Source organism: Hippichthys cyanospilos, chromosome 17, assembly GCF_059441005.1.
Source record: "Hippichthys cyanospilos isolate Australia breed blue-spotted pipefish chromosome 17, RoL_Hcya_1.0, whole genome shotgun sequence".
NCBI lineage: Eukaryota > Metazoa > Chordata > Actinopteri > Syngnathiformes > Syngnathidae > Hippichthys > Hippichthys cyanospilos.
This window is the reverse complement of record NC_142385.1, coordinates 12,010,075-12,033,341: the sequence shown is the minus strand read 5'-3', so window position 1 is coordinate 12,033,341 and position 23,267 is coordinate 12,010,075. Positions and strand designations below refer to the sequence as shown.

The following is a 23,267-nucleotide window of genomic DNA, read 5'->3' as shown; positions in this document are numbered from 1 at the left end:
CCGCGAAGAGCTTCAGAACTCAAATCGCCCCTGGAGAACTACTAGAGAGGATCGACAAAATTAAACTCGATGAAAATCACTCAAATATATAACTTAGCTTACTTAGTGTTCAGTGGTATCGAAATGAACAGCGCTTCTAATGACCGATCGGACTCTTTGTGGATTGAAAACGATTATGATCGATTACACCGAGAAGCCTTAACTTCACTGCAGCAAATGGTAAGTCCTTACAATTCGTTAATAAATAACTTTAAATGGGATAAGCGGCTCTACAAAATCGTGGATGAATGAGTAAAACGTTTTATTACTGTATATTATTGTAACGTAATTACCTGTTTACGATCTATACTACTACTGTATTTTATTGTCACGAAAATGCGGCCTATTGGGCGGCAGAATGTTCAAGAGCTCCTCGGGGACTGATAGATGCATGCCGAATCGAATTCAGAGCGAGGGGGCAGGACTTTATATTTTTAAATTTGACTGGTTTAATTATTATTACTATTATTAGTAGTAGTAGTGGTAGTAGTATTAGTATTATTGCGTATTATTATTGTTTAATCAAAAAAGCTAATTTATTCACGAAACACGAAAATTTCAACAGCAAATAATCTTAATCCATTTTAGGAAAAATATCAACGAGTATTCCTAAATAAAACCTGACCTGTAATAATGCTACAATAAGCACTGTTGTCGTTCTGGTTTTCCCGCCGCCGCCACTGCCACCATTTCCGAGTCCTCCTTCAATCACCTGGTACATTACGTAATGAAGAACTCATCGAACATGCTCGATCCTTCACGACGCTTTAGACTCGAGCCAAAAGATTGAAGAAAGGATTGAAGAAGCAATTGTCAGCGGCTGTCCAGTGTCCAAGGGTCGAATGACTCATTTACAAAGAAAACAAATTCAAAATCGTAAACAAACAAACAAAAACTGTACTTCCAAGATTAATCCGAGACAGTGGATACAATGCGGATCGCTGGTGATTTTTTTTTTCAAATTAATTGAACGCTCCACCTACTATTTTACCAAATGTCATGTCAATGCAAATTTTGTCCGCTAGAGGTCAGCCTAAGACTACATGTTAGGTCCTTGCGGCATCGCCAGTCAAGAATCTTCAGGTCAGAAGTTATTTTAGTGGAAAACCGTGGAACTGGTTTATGCTCTACTACAACATTCAGCTATATATATATATATATATATATATATATATATATATATATATATATATATATATATATATATATTACGTATACATTTACAAGACAAGGGGATAACTGCAATTTTTTTTCTAATAGCTCGCTCTTCAGTTTGTAAACTGTTGAAGAGTCCGCGCAAATTCCATATACAAACGATAATTTATGATCCCGTCGCTGCGTAAATTTTGATGTCACAAAATCTCAAAATTAAATAATCATTTGTATACATGATTTAAAAAATTTATATCCTTCAACACCTTAAAGACTTATGAATCTTTTCATGTTTTTGTGTGCAGGAGGATAACATCAGGCATGATCTCGAAACCCCAGTGGCTTTTCCTCGAGAACTTTTCCAACGAGTAGCCAACGCTTCTGTATGTCATCACTTTGGAGGATTCTAAATCCACCCAAAATTTCTCATAATGACGATTTTGAAATAGTCACCGTGTTTTTCTTTGAAACCATCTGACTTAATAGGAGGACGTTCGTCTCGGTTTTGAGGTGCAGCTCCTGGAGGAAGTGATCAAGCTCTTCAGTGATGATCACGCGTTGTTAATGTTTGGTGCGAAGAAGGTGGATAAGTTCCTCATCGTGATCCACCGGCTGAAAGTAGAACTGCTGGCCCATGTAAATGGAACACGCGTGGTGTGTCTTTGGGTCTATTGAATAGACTCTATTCTATATCAATCCAAGTTCTTATATATTCAGATGAGGAGCAAGAAGAAACGATGGAACAAAAAGCTGGAGCTTTATTTCAAGAGACTTTCAACGGTGGTCCTTGAGAAAAAGGCGAGTATGAAGTGGTGAATCTACAATATTTTGAAGCTGTGTTGAATGGATGTCCATACAAATACTAAAATAAGTATTGTACGGTGTCTGCAGAACAACAGCGCTGAGGCCTGGGAGATGATCAGGCGTGAAGTCAAGACGCTCATTTTTCATGCAAGCAAGCTGATGCCATTGGATTGAAAATGAGAAGAAAAGTTTAATTTATTTGTATTGTATTATTTACAATACAATCTCTGAGCATTATTGTGAGAATGGAAAAAACCTTACATTGAATGTGATTAAAAATCCATAGGAGAACAAAAAGAATGAGATATACAAGAAACAAAACACATTCAACAACAGCAGCAATCCAATAAATAAAGGTCTTTTAAAATGTGGACTATTTTATTTTCAAATGTTGAATGAAGAAACTGCATACATAACAAAATGATGTCTATCCCCCAGAGGCCCACTTTATTCATTTGTGTCCATTTTAATGGACATTTGTATTTGGTCTACATATTTAAACTCACTGGAGCACCCCTCCTAAGTCCTCTCAGGACTATAATGTCCTCTGTAGAGGACATCCTGGCCTTTCCAATAATGTCTCATGTCAAATGTCTAATGACAAAATGGACACAACAAGCAAGACAAGTGAATAAGCTGGGTCTCTGGAGAATACATTGGACACTAATATATATATATATATATATATATATATATATATATATATATATATATATATATATATTTAAAAAAATATATATATTTTTTGGGGGGGGAAATATATATATATATATATATATATATATATATATATATATATAAAAACAAGACAAGAGGTAATACAATCCAAGAGAAATCGGCAAAATGTGTGACTATTGGTTGATGTCACGTGACAGGAGCATACTAAAAGCTTCAACTCACTTATTGTAGCATGAATGAAAGTGACGTCACCGTGACGTCACTCCCACGGGGCTTCGGCGCAGTCGTCAGTGACGGCGTACACCGCCAGTTCCTCGTACAAGTCTCCTCCTTGCGCTTCGATGGTCAGGCCCTGCACAGGAACACACGCGCGCTTGCGTTACATTGTAACTTTGTGTCGTGTAGCCGATATGGTGGTCCAAGTCACCTCGTAGATGTGTTCCAGTTCAGGCTCCTCGTAGATGAGATCTCTAGTTTTCAACTGGTCACACAAAAAAAAAAGAATGAATGTGAGAGAGGCTAAACAAAATGGCCGACTTCCTGCTCGATGGTCTTTTTGTGAGTCTCTTGCAGTGATACACATGAGCTCAGTCTTCGTTTTTCTTCTCACCATTTTGCGTTTGCGTTGAAGGAAGAGAGTCCAAACGACTGCCATGATCAGGCCCTGCAGGACAATAAGGCCGTCCTTTATATTGCTTCGGTGTGCTGCCTGTGCTCGGTTTACGGGTCCTGTCAGGGGAAGTTAAAAGTCTTTGATTTAGGAAAAAAAAAACAGCAAGGGGGAAATTAAAAGTAGCTGCAGGAACTTCTTGCGATTACTGGCTATTTCATACGTGTAAAGAGGATTTCCTATACGGGTACTGAATATGTCCTTCAAAAGACAGCAATCTACCTTATTTGGACATCTAGTCTAGATTAATAAAGTAACCCTATGTTTTTTTTTTTTTTTTAAAGAAAACAATGACAACCTCTAACCCAAAGAACGTACTTGCAGAAAGTTGTGGTTTGTACTACACTTTAAAAACAATTGTGTGAAAAATAATCCAGTAATAAGTCGAAAGTTTTACCTTTTTTTGTGGTTGTTTGATATAAAACAACAATTCAGCCTAGTTCATTTCTGACCCATATTTGGGTCATATATATATATATATATATATATATATATATATATATATATATATATTTATAACTTGTACTTTAATGAAAAAGACAAATCACTACATTTTCCGTGCTTTATAACATTTGCAGGAATTGTTGTCAAGTGTGGGACAACCCACAACACAAGTGTGATGACAACAGATCTTTTCATGTAATAAACTTTTAAAAACCGGTTTGATTTCTTAGAAAACTACAAAAGTTCTGTGCTTTTTTTTCAACATGGGCAATTGCAATTACAACGTCCATCCAGCACTTGCCTGCAGTTCCTGAATTTGTATATTATCTTCTTAGGCATATTTTTTTTTCGTGTGTCAGGCCTTACATGTCATCCAGACTACAAACATGGAACTTACTGGCAACTTGGACCTGAGTGCCGGATCCCCACGTCTCATTGATGCGACAGAAATAGACGCCGCTGTCCTCCAGGGTCAAATGGTGCAGAATGAGAAAGGCGTTGAGTGTGAGGTCTTTGTCGCGAGTCACCGGGTCTTCCAGCAGGCGCCACTGAGTGACATCTTGGTCGTAGCGGGCGGCCTTGTACCAGCGCGCCTCTGCCGGCAGGTGCTGCTGGGATGACGCGCAGTAAATGGTGACGAAGCGGCTGGGCCTCACCCCGTAAAAGCGTGGCTTCTGGCTGATGAAGAACTCGCGGTTCGCAGCGGCTGAGCGGACCAAAGTCATGTCATTAAACGTCTTACTCAGTCATGCATGTTTTGCTCAAATCAAAATCATAAGATTTTTTTTGGGGGGGAGACCTATAACTCTCTTATGTACAAAAATTGTAAAAATAATAGCAAAAGTAATTATGTTGTATATCCATGGATGTGTGAAATTGAAATAGGAATACAGTATTTATTATGTCATCAGAGTATCATGACCTTTGAAGATTTTTGCATGATGGTAGACCAGGCTAAGCCAATCATTGAAGTAATTGAGAGGCTTGTAAGTGTCAAAGTTTGGCCGCCAGCACCACCCGGTGGTTTTGGGGTGTCCACACAAAAAATTCTATTGCTTCCCATTCGCGTGTTGCAGTTTAAAGGATTAATGCAAAAATCAGGGGAAATGCATGATAAAACATGGGGTTTTCAATATGTCCAAAATTGACAATATTTCAAATTTTGAATGGCAGTAAATGAGCCCGACATGGGCTAAATTTAACACCTATAGGGTGTGCCTCTTGAACTCAAGCATGGCATATACGGCAGCGTGGCATATTGAAAGTCGTCGTTTTGACAATCTATGCAATAATTAAGCTAAATATGCGAGACTGCCATTACATGTAGGACACAGCCAATACTTACAAGAAGTTCCTGCAACTAATTATGTTTTAAGGATAGAAAATTGTTTTAGTTTTTCGGTCCAGAATCCACAAACAAGACATATGATGAATGTGAGTGATTGCTGTTACATGCAGGTCATAGCTTGTACTTGGCACAATTTCCTGGAACTTTTTACTATATTATCTTTCTACCTCATTGCCAAGATTCGTGAAGGAGATTGAATATCGCTGACATGTACAGGACACAATACGCAATAATTTTTAAAACTCAGCAGGCCAAACATAGCATCTACAAAATAATTTTTTGGGGGGTGAAAATAAACAGTCACATTTCAATGTCATGATCAATATTATTGTACACGACTAACATTTATACACACATAGCTACCTATCTATACAAATATGTACATGAAAAAACAAAAGGTATAATAAGAATACTACAAAGACTAACTTCCTCTTTCCTCCAGATGTCCAGGAAACAAAGCGAGTCCCCATAATAACACAAAAAACAAAAATTAAGACATATTTACCTGACATGTTGAGCAGCATGATAGCACAGCATCCAAACACAAACCAGCACATGATGGCCATGCAAAGACAAAATTACAAAAAGATTAATCTAAATGCTGAAATCTGTGCATGAAAAGCGGCAACAGAGTTTGTAATGAGAAGATGAGTCGTCAGACTTTCGGTTGTGAAGATGCAAACAAGAAGGCGGAGCTGCTAACACAATAAAGGTCAAATGAGTACATTTATTTCCCACAGGGCATTGCATTAAAATATACAGCAAAACCGCAAGTTATTACCTGTCTCTCAGTTGTCTTTTTTTTGTGAGACGTCTCACTCAGATAACTAAAAGGGTTAAATGTGTGGCGAAATTAAAACGTTTTGTAAATTACTGTCATGTGGGGCACAGTCAATATATTGCATGAAAAATATGGGAGGTTGCTATGGCACAGCTAGTACTTGCCAGAAATTCCTGCAGCTCATTTTTCTTAAGGCCTGGATGTTTTTCTTCACAAGAAAATACATCTTGCTATCCTATAGCCCAGTGCCAGACATACAGCATTAAAAAAAAAAGGATTGCAGTTACATGAAGGACAAGAGCCAGTAAATGCCACAAGTTCCTTCTACTCATTTTTCTCAGCAGGAAAATACTTCTTGCCATCTTATAGCCTTCCAATACTTGCCAGAAATCGCTTAAGTTGCGTTTTTCACACCGGGATGTTTTTCTTTCCAATAAAATGTGTCTTGTGTTTATTGCCCGGATGCATAAATTTGCGAGATTACTGTCTTTTTCCCTCTTTTAATCCTGAATTTACAATAAACAAACAATACACAATTCAGTCTGTGAAACACACACACACGGCTGGGCATGCATCCCCACTGCATCCCAAATGTAAACAAAGTTTCAGTCAGCATTAAAATCGGGTGGTCAAAGTTACCAACAGTAAATAACACAAAGCGTCTTTTTTTTTCCCCCCTTCATATGCGTACCTAATATTCAATGTAAGACCTTTTCAATTAAGACAAAACGTGAAAGAACTTTTACAAAGTCACAACAGCATCAACATGAGGCCAAAAGTGACTTGGAGTTGACCTATGAATAATATTATTAATATCATATGGACATGTAAACATGAGCGCTGCCCTTTCAAGGCCTCCTGGCACGACAACGGGAAGTGGACAAAAACATCTATCATGCGCGCTGATGGATGAAGTTCTCTTTTAGACTCTCATCATCCTCATCGGCTGCAATTGGACCTGGACGGCCCAGAAATAAACATAGTGCAATATCAGAGCGGCTCTCGCTAAATGTTAGCGCTTGCTAACGAGCCGCTTTGGTGTTCCAACTCCGATCGCTTTGAAAACAAAACGGCATCGAAGGTGAACGCCGTCTGTGTGTAAGGGTATTCCGAAATCTGGGGTTAGGGGTTTGAAGTTGGTGCTAAACTTCAGATTCATGATTAAAAGAAAAAAAAGATTAAGTTTACGTCATGGACATAAAGTTTTAGATCCAACACTTCTTGCTATGTTGTGTTGCTCTGCTACAACAATTTTGCAGGATCTTATGAGGGCGTCATTTTTTTTTTTTTTTAACGTTATGTTCTATGCAGGCCCAATTTGGTTTGTGGATTATAAAATAAAGCAACATTTCTCAAATGCAATAGCCACACTTTGAGTGCCATTGACGTGAAAATACGTTAATGAGAACTCTACTGATGAGTGCCATCGACGTCTATTCAATTTAGGTTTTATATTCTAGGGAAATAGCTGGGCAAATGAAAAAAAAATATGGTCAATCAGAATGCTTAAAATTGGCAGGCAGGTTCTTTTTTTTTTCTTAAATGTTTGGCATCAAAAGAGGTAATGAGATTAGCTGGAACATATTATTGTTAAAAAAATATTTGGGTTGACTTCCCCTTTCGAGAGAGTTCCAAGCAATCAAGACCCCTTGAGAAGTCAAACGCCACAACAAGCTTTCCTGTAGTCTACAAAATATTCGTTTGAGTTCTAAGTGAAATTTTAGCTCTTTTGATCCTAGTAAAAATGTCAACAAAATGTGCAAGTTGAGATCCTGCACGGCAAGGTTAGTCGACGAAATATAAGATAAAAAAGAAATGTTTTGGTTATACAAGCGACTCTCTGATGTGTTCTTGAAGCCTGCCGAAGATTAGGTCTGGCTCGGGGGCAGAATGTAGTAGAACCTCGTTTGTGACTTCCACAGGGAGACTGACTCTTGACCCAGGAGGGTTGGGACCGGGTCGGGCTCCCGGCGCCACCGGGGTCACCTTCTCCTGAGCGAGGCCCACGCAGCTAGCATACAGCGCCCCCATTTTGCGTGCGATCAATCCCTCTCTCTCTGCCGGGTCTTGGTCGTGGATTGCCCCTCTCCTGTGGCGGCGCAGGAAGGCGGCGTGACGGAGAGCGCGTCGCAGCAGGTGTCTCCGGTATGCCCGCTGGATGACGGTGGCGGCCCACTCTTCCTCCTTGTGGCGTACGGTGGTAGTGATGGGCGCGAAGGAGTCCGAGGTAGGGTTGCTCAGGAGGAATTTGGTTTTGATGCTCTCCCGCATGGCGGCCATTTCCAACGTGTCCCCCAGGACCATCTCCGTGACGGCCATCAAGATGTCCAGGCAATGGATGCGGTCGCCGATGACCAACGGGAGGTCCATCTGGATCAGACGAAGGCGGTTGGGCTTGGCCACCCTCAGCGGCTCCTGCAGCGCGTCGCAAAAGTCCGAGAGGCGGGCGTACTCGATGAACATGGTTCCCTCCGTGTCGAACTTCTCCCACGTCTCGTTGAACATCTCGAAGTCGTCCTCGCACAGCGCGTCCGAGCTCTCCTCTTGAGCCACGTTGAAGTTCTCCAGGATGATGGCGATGTACATGTTGACCACCACCAGGAAGGAGATGATGATGTAGCTGCTGAAGAACATCATGCCCATGCCCGGGCTGCCGCAGTTGCCCCTCACGTCCGTGCCGGGGTTCTCAAAGTCGGGATCGCAGTCCGGGGGCTCCCTGTTGAGCATGGGAAGCAGGAGCCCGTCCCAGCCGGCCGACGTGGTGATCTGGAACAAGCAAATGATGCTCCCGCCAAACGTCTCGAAGTTGAAGATGTCGTCCACGCCGGCCTCCTTCTTGACATAGGCGAAGTTGGACATGCCGAAGATGGAGAAGATGAACATGATGAGAAAGAGCAGCAGACCGATGTTGAAGAGGGCGGGGAGTGACATCATCAGGGCGAACAAGAGCGTCCGGATGCCTTTGGCGCCTTTGATGAGACGCAGGATGCGCCCGATCCGGGCCAGGCGGATCACGCGGAAGAGGGTCGGTGACACAAAGTACTTCTCGATCAGGTCCGACAGCATCGTGCCTGCAGGAAAAGAATGATGATCTTTTCATCTCTGATTGCCTCTTGGCCAGGAAATGCAAGATAGAAGTTTTTTCATTCCTTGATTAAGGACATTTTTCAGTAACTTTTTAGTAAATTTAGTAAACTGTTACATAAACTGTTACATATGTGCTTTTGCAGTTAACTTAAGGCCTCGACTTACCAATTAATATATGGCAACTTTCTCACGGTACTCACCGGCGATGGAGAGGATGACGACGATGAAGTCGAATATGTTCCAGCCGTTGGTGAAGAAGTACTGGCGCAGAGCGAAGAGCTTCAACACACACTCGGTGGTGAAGACCACAATGAAAGCTAGATTGACTTTAAAGAGGAAATTCTCCTTCTCAGCGCTTTGGTTGTCCGTCTCCACCATCATGGTCACCATGTTGAGGCAGATGAGCACCATGATGAAGATGTCAAAGAACTGCTGACTGATAAGGTCGAATACCAGGCCCTGGAGGAAGTTCTGCCAAGGGAGGGATGAAACACAAATCCAGGAGGGTCAATTTAAGGTGTTGACAACAGATGATGCCATCGGGCCCCACATGCCGAGCTGAGGACTTTTAAGTCTTCGACATCCAACACTGTCACTGAATCAAAACGTCTTCATAAAATGTTTCCGTCAAAGTATCCCGAGGGACAAGAATATGAATAAATTTTTACACTCATTTTACAGTTTTTTTTTAAATAAATGAAAATCTGTCAATATGCATATTTTTCTTGGAAAGGCCGTTTCAACCTGAGTACAACGTAGAAAGAATTTTAAAAATTGGATGAAGCTTTCTGCAGAAAATGAGGAATGTTTTGTGATATTACCTTGGGAAATTTTATGAAAAAAATTCAAAAACAGAAAACCACTCGAACTTTATTATTTCTCAACTTTTTCCTCAATTTTTTTCATATTGTCTTCTACTCATTGAATGCTCTTCTCTGATTGGCTGACAAGTTTCAGGAACAAATTTACCACTTTTTCAGACAGTGGATGTTTCAAAAGCAGATGGCCAAAAGATGTTATTTATTTATTATGTTTTAGAAAATGCCACAAAGATGGCGGCCATTTGTCACATTGCTATTCTGACTGCTAACATTTACATTAAAATTAAAGTCACTTTTCACAAATGTCAGATTTCATGTCTAAGTCCTGACAAACAATAAAAATAGAAAATCATACTGTGGGACGTGGAATTGGCTTCTGGGGCTTCTTGGAACCGAGTTTCTTCATGGCTTCGTAGTACTTCTTCTGCTCTTCCGTCATGAAGATGTCTTTATCTCCCAAGTGTAACAGCAAATGTCATTATTATTTTTATTGCTGAATTCCAAGACCAAAACGTGATCAAAGGTCATGCGTGAACACTCATCTTTTTCTTTTGCTGGTTGAAGTTGTCGATGATGACGCCGATGAAGAGGTTAAGCGTGAAGAAGGAGCCAAAGATGATGAAGATGACAAAGTAGATGTACATGTACAGGTTGATCTCATACGATGGCTGCTCCTCCACCTGAATGATTGATATGAATGATTGACTCCCATTCTTCAGTTGGAATTGATTTAGGTAATAGCTGTGTTCTAAGTGTGAAAACACTGCCATCCAATGGTCAAAGTTGGCACTACATTGCTCAATTGGCTTATATTAGGTAAGCATTAGTCAAGGGTGTCAGCTCTTCTCCATAAAAAAACGTATTTGACCAGATCATAGAGAGGTTTACCTCTCTTGAGTCAACAGCAGCATACATGATGTCCATCCAGCCCTTAAAAGTGGCCTGCAAAGGTATGCGAACATGTTTTTATTACTTTTTTAAACGCAGACAATCCAGAACCAGCGGCACGTACCACTTGGAGCAGCGACAAGTAGCCCTGCGCCACGTTGTCGTAGTTAACCTTGACGTTGACCCAGCGGGCCTCCCCCGTGGCCTCCTGCAGGGCCAGACACTCGCTCCGGTTGTTGATTTCAGTGACGGCGAAAAGCTCCTCCGAAGTGGTGTTGATGCATCGGTAGAACTTGCCGGCGAACATGGTGACGCCCATGATGCTGAAGATGAGCCAGAAGATGAGGCACACTAACAGCACGTTGAAGATGGACGGGATGGCACCTACGAGTGCGTTCACCACCACCTGGTGAAGGGGAAAAAATGAGGTTTGTTGGTGAGAATCTCACAATATGGCTCCACGCCATTGTTGACTTTGCAACGCTTACCAGGCGGCGCTTCCACACGGTGTAAAGCATGCAAGCTAGGAGAAACATCACAAACTTTGCATCTTTAACACAATTTGAGTCCAAATCTAATCGGTGCAATCAAACATCATCACGTGGACGACTTCAGACAAGCAGGAGTGTGGATTTCAAAGATGGCCGCTTCAGGACCACTTACCCGCATGCCTTCGAATCTGGAGAGGGCACGAAGAGGCCTTAGGGCTCTCAACGTTCGGAGGGATTTGATGGCCCCAAGTTCAGAGAAACCCAACCAGTTGGCCCCTAAACTGATCAGAGAAATCTGCAAACAAATCAGATGGTTTGTGACCTCCAAGACCCTCAATGGAACATCGGAGAACTTACGTCCACGATGAAAAAGTCCAGCCAGCACCAGGCGTTGGTGAAGTAGGTCTTGAAACCGTACGCCGTCCATTTCAGGATCATCTCCATGACAAAGACGAAGGTGAAAACTTTATCGGCGTACTCCAGGATAATTTTGATGATTCGCCGTCGCTCGAGGTAAATATCTTCAAAAGCCTGGATAGAACAGGACGAAATGTGGAAATGTCCCAACAAGACCCTTTTGGACGTGTTCTTCTTACCAGGGCGCCACTGCTCAGTAAGATCATGAAGATGATGAAGGTTTCAAACCAATCGTGCTCCACGATGGCGAAGCAGGTCCTGCGCAGCTTCCACCATCGCTTGCCTCCGATGGTGTCCACGTCCACGGTGAGGCAAGGCCAGCGCCGCACGCAGTCTAATGGGAAAATACATTGTAGGCCTAAGATTTGATTCGTCTTCAAATAAAAAAAATACAACTGTTCTATACCTAGCCAGTGAACCTACAGCATTTTATGAAAACCACCCTAACCCACTTTGAAAAAATAATCAAAAACACATTTAATTGCTTTAGCCAGTAGGTGGCGCTACCACTACGATAAAATAAGTTTGTAAACGTTCAGGACTGGACTGACATCAAATTTGAGAGGATAGAATCATCTAGGTCAAGATTGCACCTGCAAACAAGTGTGCTGCATGATGTCAAAACACGAAGTTTGTAAGTTTTCGTAAAGTGCTGTTGCCATAGCAACGAGCGGTTCGCCAACAAGACAACGGAAATTTTGAGGGTTTTAGCATGCAGGAAAACTCATGAAACTTTGCACACACATCGAGCCTGGCAAAATCCTCAGACTGATCCACAGAAGGTGAAATTCGACGCTTAAAACACAACAGCAAATCTTTAAACAAATGTAAACTTTATGAAATTTGTCTATGAATTAAAAAATTCTAAAGTCTGACTTCTAATATTAAAAAGTAAGGCTACCAGTGTGCAGCTGGGTGTCCAAAAAAGCTTCAAGTCCTACAAGACTGCTTAAACATAAGCTTCGATTAACTCATTCATTTCCTCATTGAAATACATTGTTGACATATATATAGAATAACTTCAAACATATTTTATATAAACCATACTAATATAAAAAGCTTTAAAAATCCATGAAAAACAGTCTTGATAAACCAAATTTTCTGAACTTGGCAGCAATTTCCATGAGACGTACGCCAATAAATCCACAAAGCTGTTTTTTAATATCATCGTACTTCATACTTAAATCATACTTTCAGTGAAGCAGGCTTCCGGCTCCACCGGTTCCGGTTCTTCCTCCTCCTCCTCCTCCGCTTCAGGCTCGGGCGGCTGGTAGTCCGCCGTGCTGCACAGCGATACGTCTTCATCCTCGGTGGCCACGCCCATCAGCTGCTTGGGCACGGCAGACACGATGCTTAACCCTTGGGTGTCAAAAGTCATACTGGTCCCTAATGTTAACATTGCCGTCATGGGCCACCATTTTGTTTGTTTAATTTTCTGTTGTAAGAATCATTTCAATGAATAGTTAATAAATACATAGGACTTGACAAACATTGTTGTAATGCTTTTGTTTTAGATTATAGGAGCTTTTGAGGCGCTCGTGTCAAAACGTTAGTCCACTCCTGGTCTCCAATGGCCCGAATTGGGTTGAAATTCACACTTGAAGGGAGGTACTCACTTTGACTTCTTTTATATGTCCAAGATCGTCGTCTAAGCTTTTCTGAAAGAATAAAAAAAAAATATAATAATGTTGAGAAAGGGGGCTTACTGGCACACTAGCACAGTGGTGTCAAACTCAAGGCCCCGGGGCCAGATCCGGCCCGCCACATCATTTTATGTGGCCCGCGAAATGTTGATTTGACTTCATGTTTCCGACTAAAATACCAAACTTGCAAGTTGTCTTCACATTTTAAAACTTTTTGGGGAAAAAACAAGCATTTTTCCTATTCCCAATCTCTCTTTTGAACAGTTTTTGCCAGCTTCTGGTTTCAAGACAAGCTAAGTATGTGATAAACACACTTAAAATCAGTCACAGCGGCACTCTGATAGAAGCTATAACCACAATGTGGCCTACGATAAAAATTAGTTTAACACCCCTGGTCTAGCATGTTTAAAAAAAAAAAAAAAGATGTTAGCATGATTTCAGTTAGCTGTAGATGTCACTCTTACCGGGTCATGAATGCTATCTCCACAAGTGGAGACATTGGAGTCATAGTTGTCGTCATCGTCTGTGTTTTCAAAATCCGATTCTCCCAGAGCGATGGGCACGCCAAGGCCAAGCTCTCCATCCAAAACGGCGGCAAAAGTCCGTCCCGGTGCCAAACAGTTTGCTATCCCGTCCGCCTTTTTGGCATCCCCGCTGGCGTCCAAGTCGTTCATCTCCACCGCCTCTGTGTTAGCCTCCTCGGCCGCCTTGGGTTTTTTGTCCAAGATTCTCTGGGGTATTTGGGCCGCGGCGGCCTTGAGCCAGTCGACGCCTCGCGTGATCCTGGCCACGGCGATCTGGAGGTTGTTTAGCTCGCCGTCGTCGTCCGCCGTCGACAGGTTGTCGCCACTGAAGGAGCTGAGCAGCAGCGCCAGGAAGAGGTTCAACACCTGAGCACAAGGTTTAAAAATTTGAACGGCAAAATGAAGTTTGGGCCTAAAAAATACTGAAAAATTAAAGGGGCAGTGATTCAATTAATCGACAACTAATCAATTAGCAAAGTAATCAAAATGTCATCGTTTAGACAGCAAAAATTGTTCGTGTTTCATCGTTTATAATATTCATAGATTGAGTTGTAAATTCATCGATTAATAGTTGAACCTTGATTATCATTGCGTTGAATCAAAATAAAACATTTACTAACACTTGCTTTTATTTTGGAAAACAATGATCAACATTTTTGCTAATTTTCTAATGTTATGGATCAAACCAGCAATCAAATCATAGAAAATATTTTTTATATTGTCATTTTGGAAAAAAAAAACATTTTTCGATAAAGAGGACTTCTTTAACTGTTAATTGACGCCCCTTATCCAGTGCATCCATTCAAGTAGGGTTTTAGCTGACGGTGCTTCCGTGTTATGCTATCCTTCATGCTAACATGTATAAAATACTGGATTAAGCAACACGATCAGCTCACGACCCTAAACGCTCATCAATTACAGTCGATGGCGTCTCCGATGACTCTTCTTCACACATGCTCAGCAGCTGTTTGCATTTGTTGGCGTGATGGCAGCATGCCGACCTGAGTTGGATCTTAACACATACTCAAGGTCAAAACCAGCGTTCGCCCTCTCAAGTCGTTGGATTTAAATAGAAGCCTTCCATGTCGTTTTGATTTTCTTTTTTTTTCTTGGTCTGCATGCGTAGCGAGCTCATGCTAGCCCTGACCCCCCCGAGTAGGCGATTTGAGGGGTCGTGATCATCTGGAGAATTTTGGCGCTTGGCGGTCGGTGCTTTTCAGCTCTCCCGCTGATGAGCCATTTCCTTTTTATTTCTATGAATAGCCTACAAGGAAGTGGTCATGAGAGAGCGCACTGAATTATTGTGCATGAGTGCTCGGCCCTCTTTCTTTACGAGAAGAGAACATCGCTTCTTCCGACGTCAACATCTGCTAGCCTGACGGCGGCAACGGGAAAGTATTTCATTTTTTGCTACCTTATAAAATTAACTACAAGAGGTGCTTGTTCCCCCAGAGTTTTTCCCCCTCCAAAAAAGCCAAATGGTAACGGACAGCATAAGTAAAAGCAGGGTTGCTTTCAAAGTATGGTCCGTGGGCCAAATGTGGCCCATGTTCAAACTTCCACCGGCCTGCAGCTTCTGGCATAAAATGAATAATGTGTGGTCCGTTAGCACTGTACAAATATATTATTTTATATTTCACCAGAAGATGGTAAGATTCTGTGTTTTTAAACATGGGAGTAGCAGTGACAAAAATAGGTTTTATCAGTCATTTTGTGGTTGGCTCAAGATTGCAAAGCATCATGGTCCATGTAGTTCAAAATGCTGTGATTGGATGAATGGTATTGTGGCAGTTTTAATACTGTGATATCGTTTTGGTTCAATCAGACAAAAGTTGCAAAACACGACAAGATGACTGGGAATAAAGATGTGAAAAATTAAAGCAACTGGAGGCTTGCTTAAAAGGTAAAGAATTCAAGCTGTTAATTTATGATAATCCATATTTGTGAACTAAAAGTCATTTCAGGTTAAAAAGCAACAGCCACCTCATAGAACTGAAAATAAGACGTGCAAAAATAGAGTTTCTAAATTATAAAATATTCAGTTTTGATTAAATTATTTTTGTTCACTAAATAATTCCATCAGCATTTCTTCATAATGTCAACAAGTCGAGAGTTAATAGTTGCCCCCCCCAACACACACACACACACACACATTTTCACCCCACTAAATCTGACCCTCACTGAAAAAAAGTTTCAAACAATCCCAGAAGTGTGAAAATAAAGTAAAAATATATTAATGCTTTGAAGTTTAACTCACCACAAGATTCCCGATGACCATGACCATCATGAATAGGATGAGGCACATGCCGGCGCCGGACACCTCCATGCAGTCCCACATGGTCTCGATCCATTCGCCGCACAGGATGCGAAAGACGATGAGGAAGGAGTGGAAAAAATCATTCATGTGCCAGCGCGGCAGCTCGCACTCGTTGGAGATCTTGCATACGCAGTCCTTGTAATTCTTGCCGAAGAGCTGCATGCCCACCACGGCGAAGATGAAGACGATGATGGCCAAGACCAGCGTAAGGTTTCCCAGGGCGCCCACAGAGTTCCCGATGATCTTGATTAGCATGTTGAGCGTGGGCCAGGATTTGGCTAGCTTGAAGACGCGAAGCTGACGCCGCATCGCAACCGGGAAGACAAAGAACGAAAATAAATGAAATGTGCATTGTGCTGGTCGGGACGTGATCAAGCGGCGCTCACCAGACGGAAGGAACGCAGGACCGAGAGCCCCTGGACGTTTGCCAGGCCCAACTCCGCAAGGCTGAGCGTGACGATAATGCTGTCGAAAATGTTCCAGCCCACTTGGAAGTAGTAGTAGGGGTCCATGGCAATGAGCTTTAAGACCATCTCCGCTGTGAAGATCCCAGTGAAAACCTAAGAAAAGGTACACAATTCAATACAATTCTAAGGAGCCTTGCAAAAATAACGAGTCAAAATTAGTCAAGCGCATATTTGCTCGCGTGTCTTATATGCAATTGCTTCTTTTACCAGCTATTCATTTAATTAGTGCAATTGCACCTCTCGCCACCTGTTAACGCCAATTTGCTTAAAAGAAAAGCACCAATGAGTTTGGAACTCACCAGGTTGCCCACAGAGAGCATTTCATCAAACTCTTGAGTCATGGGGTAGTGTTCCATAGCCATGAAGAGCGTGTTGAGCACGATGCAAATAGTGATGGCTAGGTCGAAGAAGGGGTCCATCACGATGACGTACAACCACTTTTTGAGGGCCACCCACGGCTTGCAGCAGTTCCACTTCAGGAAAATGTCGGCAAACTTGTACCAGCCTGGTGGACACGGCCTCTGAGCGTCCTCCAACTCTGGACGCAAGGATGATATCTTTGACAAATGGTTACAAAGCTAAATGGTTAGGACAAGAAATAAGTGAGTTTGGTGCATGTGCATATTATTTAGTAATAGCCAAACAATAGCCATGGTAAGAAAAAAAACACTCAGGAATAGTGAGGGTAATAAAATAAAAGCTTATACCTGTAAAAAACATGAAATACCAGGTAAATGTTAAAAGACTAGAAGCTACAAAAGCTAATACTGAGTTTTTGCCAGGCTATAATGCGACAAAAGGTCATCCGAACGTGTATAAATGTGAGTTCTCTTCATTGAGGTATCAACAGTATGTTAAAGTCAAGCTAAGGCTACAAAACCGAATCCAAGGGAATGGCTAGGCTAATGGGATAAAAGCTAATACAAACACACAATATATTCTTAATATTCAGAAGCTAGAAGCTACCAAATCTAATTCTCAGTTTTAGCCAAGCTAAGATGCTGCAAAAAGTAATCCAAAGGAATAGCGAAGCTAGCTCTAAAAAGGTAGTTCTAGTTGCTATAAATGACGTGCGTTGTCTTCACCAAGTCAATATTATACACCGAAGGGGCTAGGTTAGTGTTTTGAAAGTTAATACTTAGGAATAGAAAAGCTAATGCTACGAAAACGAATCTAGATTCTAAAATTGGTGTGAGCTGTATTCGCTAAGGTGACAACAACAGTGGGAAGGCCTCCTGACTTAGGTCGCGTGCGGTGACTTTAATTCTCCAAAATTGAATGAGCGTGTCCTGGCAAAGGCTGAATGTTGACAGAGAAGCGTGCTAATGAAACCATTAGTCTCTCTGAGAGCAATATTATTATGTCCGCGCAGCCATCTCCACTCTGGTTCAAACTTGACGCCACGTTTATTTCCTCGCACCCGCAAAGGGCTTAACACCTGGCGGACGGGAACGCAACCGAGCAGAAGCCGGGGTACCTTCCATGGCGCTAGCGGACCTCTGTCTCTGCTCATCCGAATGAAGCTCGTCTGGATTAAGCATGCCAGGAGACGTCTCTCTTAGCTCTTCGTCGGCATTTGACTGAAAACAGATCACCCCAAATGGAACCTCGTGTTTAGATTGGATGCACGAACGAGGAACAAATAAGTCAAAGACTGACCATGTCCATGGTGGGTGATCGGACCATGAGGCTTGGGATCACCTTGCCGTTACAGTCGTTGACAGCTTCATCTCGCACCGTATTCGCCTCAGCTATGTGGCAATTTAGAGACTTATCGCTGTTCAGAGAATCTTCGCTTCCAGATCGCTGAGCTTGCTAGGCACAACAATTTTGATTGTTATGACTTTATCGTAGATAAACAAAGCTACTGAACAGCTTTGGTATTCAAAAAATCAAATAAAATCCTCCAAAAACAAGGATGCTAAAGGTTGGCCAGGCTAACGCAATTCAAGTTTATAAAATGAAGAGGAACACCCAAGCTAATAGTCACGGATAGCAAGACTATTGATATGGGTTATTTGTGCAACTGGGTCAATCCTTTCCTTTCCTTCTTTCTTTTTAAAAGAGCTTTGAAGTTTTCTTTTTTCCAGACAAAAGTCTGTAGTTCCAGACAAAGTTTCCAAAGGGAACAAAAATGTCCAACCTCTGTAACAAAAGAAATCTTCAAACCTATATGATCAACTGCTCAGAATAGCAGCGCTAATGCTACAGATGCTAACCATGAAGACTAATAAGGCTGCAAAAATCTATTTAGTACACTTTAAATCCACAAAAGCAAATTTTTAAGCTCTAAATTCTACACAAACGGACAAATGCAACAAATATATAGTCAAAAGAATGCTGTAAAACCTTAAACACAAGAATATGGTGCAAAGTTAATGCTGTAAAGGCTAACATTTAGGAAATCCCAGGCTCATGCTGGAAAAAAAAAAAAATCACCCACAAAAAAGCTGGTGTTGATTCAATGGCTAAGTACAGTACAAGCGTAAGAACTATGTTAGGTTCCATAAAAATCATTGGTTTAAACATTAGATTTATGCATAAGTATGGAGATTTCTACAATAGCCACAAAGTCAAGTTCAGCTAATCTAAGATAACTTAAAACAACAATAAGTGCGCACCTGCTCTTGGCTCTTGAGCTGCTCGAGGATGCGCTGGAACTCCTCCTCCTTCTCCTTGGCCTCGCGCAGCGTGGCCTGGTTCTGCTCATCGTACGCCATGGCCACCACCGCCAGGATGAGGTTAATGAGGTAGAAGGAGCCCAAGAAGATCACCACCACAAAGAAGAGCATATAGGTTTTGCCCGCCGCCCGCAGGATCTGCGTTTGAAACAAACGAGAAGCTACGACAAATAAGGAGGCGTTCTTCACGTCCGGTGAGAAGGAGAAGAAACGCTTGCAGAATTCCAACCATCTGGAAGAGGTTTTCCCAGTAGTCCTGTGTCATGAGTCTGAAGAGCGCCAGGAAGGCCCAACCGAAGGAATCAAAACTGGTGTAGCCGTAATCTGGGTTCCCGCCGGCCTTCATGCACGTGAAGCCTTCAGGGCAGACTCTAAGGAGAAGTCATGGAGGTGAAACGTGTGGTGACCTCATCTCAGTGTGACAGATGTGAAGAAATGGACACGATGTCGTACCCGGCGTCGGAACTGTTCCCGCATACAAGAGGACCTTTGCTGCCTTCCAGAAAATAGTAGTTTTCTACACAAGAAATTATATAAAAAATATATATGTAATTATAAATGAGATATCACATTGTTTGTGTCAATGTCTATTTTTTGCCTTTAATTTGACACCGAATCAAATTTGTCATTTGAATGCATTATTCATTCTTCATATTGTGTTTACTTATATTTTCAAACATGCCTCCATATTCACGTTCTGCACAAAGTAACAACAACAAACATTTGAGATGCAACATACCCGGGTTCTCGACGTACTCGATGAAATTGAAGGTGCTGTTGGAATAATCGCTACCGTTGATGCCGAGGGTTTGACTATAAAGCTCCACGGGGTCAGTGACGTTGAACCACTCGCCGGTGTCGTTGCTAAAGATGGGCCAGCGCACACACTTGTGCCGCAGGTTGCCCATGAAAAGCTGCAGGCCGACCAGGGCAAACACAGCTAGAGCGAATACCGTCAGGACCATCACGTCCCCCATCTTCTTCACCGACTGGATCAACGCACCCACGATGGTTTTCAGACCTGCCAGGAAACCATTTCCACACTTCAAATCCATTCTGGTGGACTACGGAACGGAAAACGCAAAGCATACCAGGAATCACAGTGATGGTTTTGAGGGCTCGAAGCACACGGAAGGTCCTGAGCGCGGACACGTTACCGAGGTCGACGAACTCTGTGATGTACCTGTGAGAAATATATATAATATATGTATGTATCCATCTATAACGTATATGTCCATCTGGCTCCTTCTCTTCACTGGGCTTCTGTCTTCTGAGGCACATATGTGTATGTATGTATATATATGACTGATTTGGTGGTATTGCTTACGCCATGCTGATCACCATGAAATCCAGCCAGTTCCACGGGTCTCGAAGGAATGTAAACGAGCCGATACAGAAGCCTCTGGACAAGACTTTCACGGTAGCCTCAAAAGTGTAAATTCCAGTAAAAGCATACCTGCGGATGCGAAGACCATTCTTAGCATCAAATGGAATTTTCAGACATCTGACTGCATACTCACTCAACATTTTTACTCCACGCCGGTGGGTTGCTCATGGTCATGAACACACAATTGGCTAGAATGGTGATCATGATGAACATGCTGAATAATTTAAAGCAAAACGCTAAGGAAATATGAATGATATAAAGGAGTGTGTTGAAATGAGCTGTGGCGTTAAGGATATGAATGTATGAGGATTTTGATGGCTCCTCTTCTCACGACACTGAAGGGGCTCAGGAGGTAGCACGCCGGTTCTGCGTTAAACCTGTAAATCGTGTTGCCTTTGCTAAGCACGATGAATGTCTGAAAAGCACAAACGTGACAGCTGCATTAAAAATATCAATATCATTAAAAGTATCAATATCATACTCTTGGTATCGGCACTTGGTATCGGGGCGCACTAAAAAAGGGAATACATGTACTGGGAAAAAAGTAGCGTCGAAAATCCTTAATTTTTCCTCTTATAATGTTTGACGTTGACACAGAGTCCAGCTAACCTTCTGAGCCTTGTAAAAAGGGTCCAAATCCACCAAGGGCGTGTTGATCATCTCCGCCGGCGGATCCCCGTAAATCCACGGCAAATTCTTGCCCGCTTCCAAGTTGGGATTGGGGGCCGCCGGCTCCTCCTCCTCCACCTCGGCCTCGTCATGTCCGTCTACTCCGGAAGCCTTTTTCCGTTTTTCCGCTTGAAGCCTCTCGATCTCCGCCAGCGATTCCCGGGTGAAGGGACGGAACGCGTCAGCGCCTGGGGGAGGGAGCAGGAGCGCCATCTTGGCATTGCGAAGCGCTACCGCCGCACCGGGGTCACCCTAGGGGAAGCTGCAAGGCGGGACGTTAGTTGAACATGACGGAACTATTAAAAACGTAAAATTACATATTTGGGATTGTATGAATTCATTTGATAAGTACATAATTTTTCACATAGCATTAATACTTTTAAAGACACTTTTTCTTTTGCCGTTTACTGAAAACGACATCACAACTGTGCTGAGGGCTCAGGTAACGACCAATCAATCACAGGTCGGCTAATGAACGTCACATGACCAACAGGTAAGCCGTGATTGGTCATTACGTGAGCCTTCAACAAAAGTAGAAAAATGTGTTTTTAAAGGTATTGGAAGGTACATGAAAAATAATGTAACGGCAGAATGAGTGGAAGAGAATTATGCAAACGCTATGAATATTAAGTTTACATAAAAACATTAATTTAAATAAGTATTCATGGATATTTTCTGCTGGATTTTTTAAAAAATACATCAAGGCTACATGACTTCTCTTTTAACAATTGTGCGTATTTTGTCTCATGGTTTGATTTTTACATTAAAGACATACCTCAGAGTTAGCATACCAAAGAGTTAGCATTGAAAGAAGACAGTAGGCAGCTGAAATTTCACCCAGATGATGTCAAAATGTCAAAGTTTAACAGATACCACACAACCGGGAGTGTGCCATACCTTGGCTGGAATATTGCGAATTGACTGTGGAAAAAAATGTCCAAAAACAGACACAATACCGCGTAAGGTTAATGGTATCACCCATGTTGTCTGTTTCTTAACGCTCAAGTTGTTTTGGGGAAAAACAGTATTGGTCATACAAGTCGCTGACGGTGAATAAAAAGTCAGTATTGTAAATGACCCAATAAAATCCATTAATCACTCAGATGGAGTACACGCATGAATGGTTGGGGCCCACACACATACGTTGAGGGAGAGTGATAACACGGCGGATGATGCATTCCCGCGTGTGAGCAGGATTCGATGGCTACCCAGCTGCTAGCGGCTGTCAAGACCAAGCGTCGTATTACAGGAGCCGAATGACTGCGCTCATTCCGTGCCGGGCCGAGCGAGGCCCGCCCGCCTTCGCGTCGGCTCGGATCGCCCGCCGCGCTCTAAGGCGAGGGTGGGGGCGAGAACACAAGTCAGCTTCCGCCTTCGCACCCTCGAGTGCACTTTGCGAGCTTCGGGCCACGTGGCTAGGAGACACTTGATCGTTCAGAAGCAACGCTGACCTCCATTGCCTTGATGTATTTTTCTCACCCAAAACCCGAGTGTCGACCCGAGACACCTCAAAGATCCATTTAAATTATGTTGGCAGTAACATGTCATTTGGAGAATTTATATGCTAAACACAAAAACGCAGGTTGGGGGTGGGGGCAGGCTCTGAAATCGGGGTCCCAAACAACCAAAAGAATACAGATCTGTGAGATGTGGATATATTGTCTGTCTACATGTGTTGCTTCATTGATGGTGTTGCGCTGCAATTCTGGTAGTGTTTGTTATTTTGTTGCAGAGGATAAATAATACATGCCTGTGAGAATTAATATGTTGTCTGTCTACATGTGTTGCTTCGCTTTGGGTGTTAAACATTCATTGCATTACAGTGTTCGATCGCTACATTGTGGGTCAGTTATTCGGCTTCACCGGATCCCTGATTTCCATATATGTCCGTAACTTTATCGATTGCATGTTCACATTGCTAGTTGTCTTGCAATTTTTCTTTCTTTTAAGTCGGAGCAG

General features: G+C 42.3%; 3 protein-coding genes across 5 annotated transcripts; 1 reads left to right on the top strand and 2 right to left on the bottom strand.

Moving 5' to 3' along the window:
* The first annotated feature begins 23 nt into the window (after positions 1-23).
* Positions 24-2,335, top strand: ifnphi4 (interferon phi 4). Its single transcript, XM_088439249.1, has 5 exons — positions 24-219; positions 1,497-1,574; positions 1,678-1,827; positions 1,909-1,989; positions 2,083-2,335. The coding sequence occupies exons 1-5, from the start codon at positions 70-72 to the stop codon at positions 2,167-2,169; spliced, it is 546 nt and encodes a 181-aa protein (XP_088295375.1). The 5' UTR covers positions 24-69; the 3' UTR covers positions 2,170-2,335.
* On the bottom strand, positions 2,085-5,758 carry cd79b (CD79b molecule, immunoglobulin-associated beta). 3 transcript variants are annotated; one of them, XM_088439247.1, is made up of 6 exons: positions 5,641-5,758; positions 4,185-4,493; positions 3,284-3,402; positions 3,101-3,154; positions 2,896-3,025; positions 2,085-2,151 (listed from the first exon to the last, which is right to left on the bottom strand). In XM_088439247.1, exons 1-5 carry the CDS (start codon positions 5,699-5,701, stop codon positions 2,933-2,935), a joined length of 636 nt encoding a protein of 211 aa, XP_088295373.1. In that variant the 5' UTR covers positions 5,702-5,758; the 3' UTR covers positions 2,085-2,151; positions 2,896-2,932. The 3 variants fall into 3 exon arrangements, with proteins under 3 accessions (XP_088295373.1, XP_088295374.1, XP_088295371.1); XM_088439248.1 differs by lacking the exon at positions 2,085-2,151 and having other exon boundaries at positions 2,820-3,025; positions 3,284-3,337; positions 4,185-4,251; positions 4,373-4,493; XM_088439245.1 differs by lacking the exon at positions 2,085-2,151 and having other exon boundaries at positions 2,820-3,025.
* A 122-nt stretch (positions 5,759-5,880) lies between these two features.
* On the bottom strand, positions 5,881-21,521 carry scn4aa (sodium channel, voltage-gated, type IV, alpha, a). Its single transcript, XM_088438226.1, has 26 exons — positions 21,249-21,521; positions 20,936-21,054; positions 20,773-20,862; positions 20,580-20,708; positions 20,344-20,435; positions 19,992-20,273; positions 19,706-19,769; positions 19,482-19,623; positions 19,170-19,390; positions 18,231-18,366; positions 18,049-18,151; positions 16,871-17,109; positions 16,491-16,664; positions 16,045-16,401; positions 13,728-14,153; positions 13,237-13,278; positions 12,812-12,947; positions 11,800-11,954; positions 11,561-11,734; positions 11,376-11,498; positions 10,837-11,118; positions 10,713-10,766; positions 10,367-10,504; positions 10,180-10,284; positions 9,204-9,474; positions 5,881-8,987 (listed from the first exon to the last, which is right to left on the bottom strand). Exons 1-26 carry the CDS (start codon positions 21,519-21,521, stop codon positions 7,741-7,743), a joined length of 5,574 nt encoding a protein of 1,857 aa, XP_088294352.1. The 3' UTR covers positions 5,881-7,740.
* Between the last annotated feature and the right edge of the window lie 1,746 nt (positions 21,522-23,267).